Source organism: Schistocerca gregaria, chromosome 1, assembly GCF_023897955.1.
Source record: "Schistocerca gregaria isolate iqSchGreg1 chromosome 1, iqSchGreg1.2, whole genome shotgun sequence".
Classification (NCBI taxonomy): domain Eukaryota; kingdom Metazoa; phylum Arthropoda; class Insecta; order Orthoptera; family Acrididae; genus Schistocerca; species Schistocerca gregaria.
Genome location: NC_064920.1, coordinates 164,914,235 through 164,925,834, shown reverse-complemented (window position 1 = coordinate 164,925,834; position 11,600 = coordinate 164,914,235). Strand labels below are relative to the sequence as shown.

Here is an 11,600-nt window from a genome sequence, read left to right as displayed (position 1 = left end):
TATATCACCTGATCATACACAATAAAGTATACAAAATATGATATACAAATATATAGTACCAATGGAAAGCAACAATTATTTTTACTTCCTGAAAAACTATGAAATTGTGATATACAACCTTCTATGAGGGTGTTCTTGAAATTACAACCTAAATATGGTTTTGCATCATTATTTTGCACCACTGCTTAGCAAGAGAGAGTCCACAATAACAATACTTGTGTAACAAAATTACTCTCAGAGTAGCTACTGAAAAATATTTTAGTGGTAGGTCTGAGAGATGATTGGGAATAGAAACTGATTTGGCTTTAAAAATTATTCTAGTTTCTCCTTCCTCACTTTACAGCTACAGTTGTCACAAAATAAATGAATGTAGTAGAGGACAAAGTTTTGTAAACAACTCAATACATTTATTTTTTTGGAGATGATACAGCAATTTTAAGGTGAACACTTCGATGAAATGCATTTCTCAAGTCCACTTCTGCTTCCCTTGCAACCATCTGGATTTTTCTTCCTTTAGTTCCAATAACAAGCTTCTGAATTCGAGCTGTTGGGCAATATACTCCCACTACTGCTGTTATCAAATCTAAAACACGGAAAGTAGTTATTCTGTACATTGTTGTGATTGCCTGAGTTATCACTTAACTAATAGGTACACAACTTCTACTACAAAAGAAATAAGGGTGCTCACATTACTAACGAACTATTTCTAATACTGCATTACTACATAAATGTTTTTCAACCTTGAAATGTCTCTTTGTGATGTTACACACTTCATCAAAATCAATCATGTCAGTTGCAGTGGACATATTCTTGGGCTCTACTGACAAAAAATAAATGACACATGTATTGCAAATTTCTGCATTTATCGAATATATTCAGTTAGTGGTAGTACCTGACTTCAAAACAGAGTCCAATCTGTAATTATATAGTTCTGAATTCACTCCTTCCACTGATTAGACCATTTATTTTGTTAATGGTGAGGTGGAGCACTGTCAGTTTGTCTTCTGTCAGGGTGAAAGAACAAGTATGTAGTATACTGCTTGTCCTCAGTAAACTGATTGTTCACTGCCACTAAATTGATCAACTCTGATGAAATTGTAAGGACACAGTTCAAGATTGAAAAACTCTAATATGCGACGACAAATAGTTTCATAGCAGTACACATTCTTTTCTGTCACATGAATGCATTACTGTTCATAAAATTCACAAAACAGTTTTATAGTGTAAACAAAGTTTCAGGTTGGATGCTGCATAAAGAAAACTTGTACTAAATAAAAAATGTTTAATAGGTGTTAGATTGATTTATTTTGATATTTACAATATAGAATAACTGACTTAATTTATTTCAATATTAACAAGGCAGAATTGATCATTTTATTATATTTTGATATGGGACATATCTCCACAGCAGCATACAGTGTCATACCCTACGAGAGGAACTGATGTATGTCAACACTGCTGCAACTTCTTCACTGCCTTTTATGTGGGTGTAACCAGCAGGCAACTGACCACCTGAATGAATGCTAAACTGTGGCCACTAGCATAGTTGACTGACTAGCAGCAGAGCATATCAATGTGCAGAATACAAGTCTGGTTGACTTTAATGGCTGCTTCAAAACCTGTACCCCCTGCTCCCCCCCCCCCCCCCCGCCCCAAAAAAAAAAAAGAAAGAAAGAAAGAAACAGCTTCTTTCAACTGCTTAAGTGCTGGAAACACAGAACTCATCCACTGATCCCACAAACCTCCTGGCCTCGACCTTCGAGATCTATTGTCTCACATACACTTCCACTTCTATTCATTCTCCATTACTCTATACACACACACACACACACACACACACACACACACACACACTGTTCACTCCTCAGTTGCTCTTTTCCTCTCTTCTGCATTTCCATCCAACCCACTAATCCACTTAAATCGAACACCACATGTAACCTTCCCTCCCTCTGCGAGGTCAGGCTCAGCAGTGTCACATTCCTATTCAGTTCGCTTACTGCCTCTTCTTTCCACCCGTCACCCTCCTTTTCATCCCCGCATCCCATTCCGCCATTCCGTCTCTGCCTCCTAGTTCCTAACACCTACTCCTTCTGACACAGACTGGAGTGCCAGCACAATGAATTTGTAGTGTTAAGTGGAAAGATAAAAAATCTACTCACCAAGCAGCAGCAGGAGAACACACATCATTCTCATCCTGTCTGGTAAGCCCTCCTTCCCCGACACAGGGTTCTGGGTGACTTTTGAGGTCCACCCCTTTTCCTAAACCTCAGCAATCCCTTACCTCCACCCTTATTCTTCCCCTTCAACACTTTTGGCAGAAGAAGGAGCAACTGGCTCAAAATCTTGCAAACTTAAATACTTTTTATATGTGCGTGTTCTCCTGCCACCACTTGATGACAGACTTTTTATCTATCCACTTACACCATATGTTCAAAACTTGATTATTTTCATTGATTTATTAGCTTGTGTGTATAGTTTGTCTATTAACTCTCAGGGAGGACACTGGAAGTTTAGAAGCGTTTTCCGTCTTGTTTACAGGCCTGTCAACCACTCAATGCCACAAATATAATTACATTAGCTCCTTCCATTATATTTATATTATTATTATTATTATTATTATTATTATTAGTAGTAGTAGTAGTAGTAGTAGTAGTAGTAGTACTAGTAATATACACAATGTGATCAAAAGCATACGGACACTCCCCAAAAAAACATATGTTTTTCATATTAGATGCATTGTGCTGCCACCTGCTGCCAGGTACTCCATATCAACGACCTCAGTAGTCACTAGACATAGTGAGACAGCAGGATGGGACACTCCGCAGAACTCATGGACTTCGAATGTGGTCAGGTGATTGGATGTCACTTGTGTCATACATCTGTATGTGAGATTTCCATACTCCTAAACATCCCTAGATCCACTGTTTCCGATGGGATAGTGAAGTGGAAATACGAAGGGACACATACAGCACAAAAGCGTACAGCCAACCGCATCTGTTGACTGACAGAGACTGCCGACAGTTGAAGAGGCTCGTAATGTGTAATAGGCAGACAACTATCCAGACCATGAGACAGGAATTCCAAACTGCATCAGGATCCACTGCAAGTACTATGACAGTTAGGCGAGAGGGGAGAAAACTTGGATTTCATGGTCGAGCAACTGCTCATGAGCCACACATCACACCGGTAAATGTGCAAACGACGTCTCGCTTGGTGTAAGGAGTGTAAACGTTGGACAATTGAACTGTGGAGAAACGTTGTGTGGAGTGACGAATCATGATACACAACGTGGCGATCCTATGGGAGGGTGTGTGTATGGTGAATGCCCGCTGAACGTCATCTGCCAGCGTGTGTAGTGCCAACAGTAAAATTCAGAGGAGGTGGTGTTATGGTGTGGTCGTATTTTTCATGGATGGGGCTTGCACCCCTTGCTGTTTTGCATGGCACTGTCACAGCACAGGTCTACATTGATGTTTTAAGCACCTTCTTGCTTCCCACTGTTGAAGAGCAATTTGGGGATGGCGACTGCATCTTTCAATATGATCAAGCACCTGCTCATAATGCACGGCCTGTGGTGGAGTTTTTACATGACAATAACATCCTTGTTATAACAACAGCCTGCACCGAGTCACAATCTGAATCCTACAGACCATCTTTGGGATGTTTTGGAATGCCGATTTTGTGCCAGGCCTCACCAACCGACATCGATACCTCTCCTCAGTGCAACACTCCATGAAGAATGAGCTGCCATTCCCCAAGACACCTTCCAACACCTGCTTGAACGTATGCTTGCACACGAGTGAAAGCTGTCATCAAGGCTAAGGGTGGGCCAATGCCATATTGAATTCCAGCATTACCGATGGAGGGTGTCACAACCTTGTAAGTCATTTTCAGCCAGGTGTCCGGATATTTTTGATCACATAATGTATTTACAATTTTTACTGGTGTTCACTTTTTAGCATATTTTGTTAGTTCATGATATCACAATGTCAGTTACACTAGAAAACAACAAAATTAACAGTTGGAAATATAAACAGGAAATCAGGCACACCGAACTGGGATGCTGTGAGATGGGATGTTCTTTACAGTTGCATCAACATTAATAACATGCTTTAACTGTAGCATATAACTCTAAAAAGCAGTTTGGTCTGGAGATGATGAAAGCATAACTGTTACACGTTAATGTCAGCAACGGAATAATACAGCAAACAATGTTCTGAACAGAAACAGCTCATGGTTCATAGCTAATAGGGTGTCAGCCATTTTCTTGCACTATTCTGTTTGTGCAGTCTGGCAGCTCTTTTATCGGGCCCACAAGAAATACAGGCCCTGCAATGAACTTGTTGTTGTCTTCAGTCCTGAGACTGGTTTGATGCAGCTCTCCATGCTACTCTATCCTGTGCAAGCCTCTTCATCTCCCAGTACCTACTGCAACCTACATCCTTCTGAATCTGCTTATTGTATTCATCTCTTGGTCTCCCTCTACGATTTTTACCCTCCACGCTGCCCTCCAATACTAAATTGGTGATACCTTTGACATACTAATTGCCTTGTCCCGCATACTTCACAAATACCTGGCTACATCTGAGGTCAGGTATATGAATTAAAAGTAAATCGCTAAAATCATAATTTTGTCATGTGCTGAGCTTGACTGTGTTTAAACATGCACCTATGAATTATTAGATTGCTGTGACACTGTCACTCTCTCCCCACCAAAGAGTCACTGAGACTTGAAAGAACTTAAATGTCACTACTGTGGCGCATGCCACAGTGCCTGTATATCTCATTGGCCCCACTCTTCTAAATATAACATGATGAATGAAGCAGAAGGAGGAGACTGGGCTATAGATTGATAATGAGCTCATGTGGAAGGCACCCAGTCAGTCTCCGCAAAACATGAATGCAGCTGCCTTACCATTACAATATAGCTGACATTTAGCATCTGCAGCAAACTGACACTTGTTTACTTTCCACGTAAGTCATATGAAATAGTATTCTGTGTCAATTCACTTCAGGCACGAAGTATGTTGAACATAATATTTTTGTGGAACACTAATTCCATGTGTAAAAATTTTAACAAGGTCCTTAGATGTGGATCACCAGGATACATCATTCTTCTCTTAAAATCAGTCATTCAGGATGGTGCCAATATAACAGTTAAAAAAACATTTGAGAGGAAAGACTTCTCAAATAATTTTGGAAGTTCCACCTGTGAACTCTCATCGCATTAGGTTCCATGGTAGTACCACATGATCTGTGTGTGATGAAGAAAACACCAGTTACATGTTTTCCATGTAGATATCAGTTATCTCTAGCAAGGTCTGGTTATGAAAAGGGGACTGACATCTCATGGGATCACACTGCAGAAAATAAGCGTGTTCTTTGCACTACAATAACGATACTGCGACATGCTGTTTTGATCCTAACTTATCAGATGCAGTGTCAAGAATTTCAGACAAACAAGGATCCAGCACCTCCCAGAAAAAGACACACTATTGTTATTTACATTGTTGGAAATGAGATCCCAATTTCCCATCGCTTTAACTGCACTGTGGCAATGGAAGGAGGAAATACAATATTAGTGTTAATGTCCTATAATGCTGAGATCATTAAAGATGGTAAACACACTCAAATAGAATAAGAATGGGAAGAGAATCTGCTAACGTCTTTTTCAACGAAAATATACAAAAATTCTACTTTATTTGAGGAAACAATGGACCATCTAGATATGGATGGATGGTTGAAATTTGAACCTCACTCTTCCATAATCCAAGTCAGGTGCCCTAAACATTGAGAAAATAAAGCTAAATTTTATGCATCATTGTAGTGCATGAATTGAGACAGGCAATGACAACAATTACAACTTTGATAGTTTCTGAGAGCTTTAAAAAACTTACAACATATAACAACAACTATTGTCAATATAAAAAACTAATTATTCATTCTACATATGGTAGAGTATGCTAAATTGTCTTCTTTGACACAGGAAATTAATGAGTTCCACATGTCACAGTACCCAGTACCTCTATTGTCTGTATAATTTTGACACAAAAGGTTTGGGAGACCCTGTATCTTCAATTCTTTGAGATAAACTGGAAGTCTCCACTCCATTTACGGTGATTGCCTGAACGCTTGATGCAAACCAGCGGTGAGGTACAATCAGTCCCAGTTTCACCTGGGAATTTACCAAATTTCTACAGGTGCATGCCAAGGTAGAATACCCAAAGTGCTGGATTTGGCAACAGCACATTGGGTTAGAGATTGCTCAGTAAAACTTTTGAGCAGAAGAACCTTGTCTTGATGGCATCTGGCTGCACTGCTGACTGTTCTCTCCGGTTCTGTAGTAACTCATTAATTTATTCACCTCAAATTCGTAACTTCTCATTTTCCCATTCCTCCCTAAATTAATTGATGTCAATTGACACATGTCACAGCATGTTTACTTTATGAAGTGTGCTGTGCTTTTCTGAGTCCATACAATACTAACCAAGATTATTTGTATGCAGTAACTGTGCCTGCTACCATTTCAATGATTGAAGTACCATATAACAGACTTCTGACACCAGCCTTTACAAATAACTTTAGTAAGAGGGATATGACACTCACTTAACCAGAACAAATAATATCCAATATAAATTTAAGCATTCTAGTGGTTATGAATAAATATCAACAATGTTAATTAAGACTGTCCTTAAGCTATTTATGTAATCAGTCATTACTCACTGGAAGACTTCTCACCTGGATAACATATGCTCGAGTAAAGTTTTTGTACAAGAAAATGGGCAAAGAAACACCAGAAATTGCTGATACACTAATGTTAACATGTTATAAATGATATAAAACAACCGAAAACTTGGTGTAATTTGCTCCCTTTTATTCCAAATCAAATGGTATGGGAGAGCTCCTCAAGTCAAGATAAGTGTTCTGAATCCAAAAGCACGCAGTACAAATTCTTTATGGATTGGATCCAGTAATATCTCACAGAAACACATTTAAAGAATATATCTGTACATTTATTCCTTGGTGAACTCTGCTGTAAGTAATAGGAGAGTTTTCTGCAAAGCAATGCTTCTGAATTTTTTACTCTGTTAGCAATATCAGTTGAGGTGTTACATATCAGACATATTACTTGGTTGCCTCTTTCGCTTTGCTGACCCAAGGTGCAACCCTAAGCCACTAGAGGGCTCTGAATTGTAGAACGTAGCCTGGCAGTGCATAACTTAACTATGTCAAATCAAATTTCTATCCACAGGAAATCTGCCTCCAATTAAAATCCATAGAAGAATGAATGTGTGCATGGTGATGATTATACTGACATGAGTAATGTGTGACGTTGGGTTCTTTACGCCCATAATGAAGGAAATAGTGGTGCCAACCTCAATGTGAGACAGAACATGGAGTGGGTGAGCACATACAGCAATTGATAAGATTGATCAGAAATGCACTGATGAACTCATCAAAGAAAATCATCAGATAACACAGGCATAGCTCTCAGGTAAGTGTGGCATATCACAAGAGTGTGTACAGGCTATTGTTGCAGAACTGCAGTACAGAAAAATATGTGCATGGTGGATATCTTGAATGCTCACCCCTGATCTGAAACAGAGGAGATTGGACATCTGTCAACAACTTCTTTTGCGTTTTAAGCATGAGGATGATGGACTCCTTAAAAACACTGAGACAGGTGATGAAAGCTAGGTTCACTATTTTTGTAGTGTCACCGCCAGACACCACACTTGCCAGGTGGTAGCCTTTAAGTCGGCCGCGGTCCGGTAGTATACGTCGGACCCGTGTGTCGCCACTATCAGTGATTGCAGACCGAGTGCCGCCACACGGCAGGTCTAGAGAGACTTCCTAGCACTCGCCCCAGTTGTACAGCTGACTTTGCTAGAGATGGTTCACTGACTTCTATGCTCTCATTTGCCAAGACGATAGTTAGCATAGCCTTCAGCTACGTTATTTGCTACGACCTAGCAAGGCGCCATTATCCGTTACTATTGATATTGTGAAAATCATGTACCGTCAAGAGCGACTTTAGTCATTAATGGATTAAAGTTAAGTATTCCACCAGCTACGTCCGTTTTTCTCAATTCTAATTCCCTTGCCATGTTTCAGACCTCACGCCAGCCTGCGTGAGCTAAAACGCGTGCATTTCGGCCTCCTTTAGTTATACGAGTTGGCTCTCCTGCCAACCACAACAATTTTAACCTCAAAATCAACAGAGCATCAATGGAGTTCTGCCACAAAGGATCACCAGTGCCAAAAAGGTTCATGACCAAGCCATCAGCAGACAAAGTCATGTTCACAGTGTTCAGGGATAAGGTATGGTGTATTTGGAACTTGTGCCTAAGGACACCACCATAAACTCTGCAAGGTACTGTGAGACCTTCAGAAAACTGAAAGCACAAATCTGAAGAGTTTGTCCACACATGGAGCACACTCTCGTTCAACACAACAATGTCAAACATATGAGTGCTGCAACATATGCAACAATCTAACACCTTGGGTTCACTGACATCAATCATCTTCCATACAGTCTTGACTTGGCCCCATCCAATTTTTGTCTGTTTCCAAAGCTTAAAGAACACTTTTGAGGACTTCACTTTGACAGTAATGAAGTGGTGCAAGCAGATGTGAGCTTGTGGCTCCATCAACAAAGCCAAACATTCTACAACAATGGTATCAACAAACAGGTCCCTTATTGGAAGACATGTCTGTGACCATAGCAATTATGTTGAGAAGTAAATGTGCAGACATGAAGAATGAAGATATAGAATGTTAATAACATTTTTTTATTTGAAAAGCATTATGAGTTTTCACATAAAAAATTGAAGGCATTTAGGTACGCTCTTGCGTCAACCAACTGACAATGATAGGAAGGAGAACACTAAAGCAGTTACTTTGGTCAAAAAAAATTTCTGAAACCAAGGAACAAACATTTTGCTAATTTTCTATCAACCATAAACAGTTTAACAACTAATAAAGTACAGTTTAAGAGAATCCTGAAGGTCTCACTAATCATCAACTTTTTCTGCTCTAATGACTTGTTTTTCAGCGAAGCAAACTGATGCATATCTTATCAATGTGGTGTGGTGGCTCAGTGATAAAGTGTCAGATAACAGAGTCGAAGGTCTCAGATTTATTTGTTCACTTATCACTTCTTTCACCACTGTTGATATTTGTTAATGTGAAAACTGCAGAGTTTCAATGTGGTTTGGAGCCTACATTATAGAGTACATCTCTTTACTGTGGCATTCAAGCCAACCACTGGATTGATGACGGCTTTTCGTTTTAATATTGCACAATGTGAGTGCAATGTAATATTTTACTTCTACACATCTTAAGTGCAATAATATAATCAGTGTAGGTATTTGATGACGCCTGGCTAGGAATTATATTTCACACCTGCACATAAAATATTTTGAAATGTCCCACATCTTTGAGCACAACTTCACAAGGATCTAAGGAATAAATACTAATCCCAAATATTATGACTCTTATGTGAAATCTGTATTATATATTACAGTTTTCTGATATGTTTCATATTTTAGAGGATCTTCTCACTATTGGTGCATGGGACAAAAAAGCGGATCTAATCTAATTCATCATTCTGTTCAAAGATCAATGAAGTTGCAGCATCAGAACAGCTGCTCAAAAATTTTAACCCAAAATGATGGGAGTTGGGCTTTTTGAATTAGTGAATACCTATTTGGTTCCAAGACGGGCTCATGGCAGAGAAGCCTATACAGAAAGAGAACCCATTAATGAGAGAAAGTGTAATATAACTAGAATGGGACATGTACATACAATTTGTTCACTGATAAATGTTTTCTCTCAGTTCCCAATTAATTCCTCAGAATGTAAAGCACACTGAGCTTCAGATCTTATTTACCCCTTTCCTATAATGCTGATAATCTGGTTGGTTCCTTGTTCACAGCGATGTCTCACCAACAGACTTCACAACAGTTACTGAGACATGCAGTTACTGAGACATGCACAGGCTATATTGTAACCTATATTGTAACCAAGAAAGAGCATTGTCACTGGCTTTCACCTTGAAAGCCCGATATTTATTCAGCTTCATGAGGCATTTGCTACTTACCACCAGCTATAAACAAATGTAGTTAGAAGAATGTGTGAGAGTATCAACCTCTCTCAACAACTAAAGCCCAAATTCAACATACTAAAAACAAATGGAAAACTACAATGTTTTAATAATAACTATAGCATACATAGACATTTCCTTTTTGTATGTGGTTTATACCATGTAGAAAATGGCGAGTTAATGAATATTTGCTATATTTCAAAATACTATATTACCTTATAATACAAAATTTTTCATCTACCGTACTGTATTAAAAATCTCACCCAGTCTTTCTTCTTGATGCATTATAAGAGAAGCAAGCAGTTTTGGAACACAGAAAAAACTGGCAAAAACAAACACACACACACACACACACACACACACACACACACAAACCTGACACTATTACAAAATTACATAACTGTTGATATGACAATAATAAATTCTTAGGAATTTGTTTACATTGGCTTCTTACCAGAGTTACTGTCATCTAAATATTCCACTGTTGTTTTGAGATTATACGGAACTTCTTGAGGGAAGTACTCAAGCAGTTTAGCTTTCACTGTCCGTGCTATTAATTTATTGGGTGAAACATCAGACATGTGTGAAGGTGCATACAGCCATTTTCCTGGTTTAGCTGCCATCAAAATATGGTCCTGCATAGATAAAATAGTGAAACTGATGTGAGAAGACTACCGAATTTTCATCTCTAAGGAATTACTACTAAGAAAATATAAAATATGTATACACTATTTTTCAAACAAATCATCTCTCTCTAAATTCAACTATTATGAACTCCACAAGATATGTCCTGCAAGTGCATTCTCTCTGCCTCTGCTTTAAAAATCCAAGAGATAAGAGCATAAACAGCCATTTTATACTTACCATAATTTTATCAACTCCGTCTCCACTAAGGGCTGAGACTATGAACACCTCACTGAAATTTCCCCATCCTGATTTCTCTTTCACAATGTCTTTGACTTTAGCTTCAGAAAGTTGTTCAGTTTTCTTTGGATTCCTCGTCTCCTTCCTCAGATTTTGATCTGTCAGCACATTCACTAACTCCAGCAATTTTCGTTTGTTTTTCAAAAGATCTACCTGAAATGTGTTGCAAAATGACAAAAAATTATAAGTACATTAGGGACATAAATTTATTTAAGAAAGACCTCTAGTTTCACATGTTGTAGTTGTTTATTTGCTATCACATATGCGAATAATGAAGTAAAGTGTCTAAAGTATCATGCACTTTTAACTAAAGCACTCATTATTTACGATCTGAACACTGCTTTATACTGTTACAATATGAATAGAGAGCCAGAATCAGTTGGAAGTCTGTCGCACACTAAACAGTACATCAAACACACAAGTGTTTAGCTGTATACACACATGAAAGTCTAATTATAATGTGAAAGACAACGTTCTACTAAATGTGATTCATGTGTTTCATATCATTTGGGTTTTGAACCTGAGTTTACCATCACAGTCAGTACTTTTGAGTTTTACTTGTTTCTTTCTT

General features: G+C 38.5%; 1 protein-coding gene across 1 annotated transcript in view; it reads right to left on the bottom strand.

Annotated features, from left to right (window-relative positions):
- Nucleotides 1–385: 385 nt before the first annotated feature.
- LOC126336048 (GTPase Era, mitochondrial-like) overlaps nt 386–11,600 on the bottom strand; it is a 38,117-nt gene continuing 26,902 nt past the window's right edge. The window contains exons 4-6 of the mRNA XM_049999531.1: nt 10,970–11,182; nt 10,560–10,740; nt 386–583 (exon numbers count right to left, since the gene is read on the bottom strand). Coding sequence (XP_049855488.1) covers nt 408–583; nt 10,560–10,740; nt 10,970–11,182 — 570 coding nt within the window. The 3' untranslated portion in view covers nt 386–407. The remainder of the gene's footprint in view (nt 584–10,559; nt 10,741–10,969; nt 11,183–11,600) is intronic.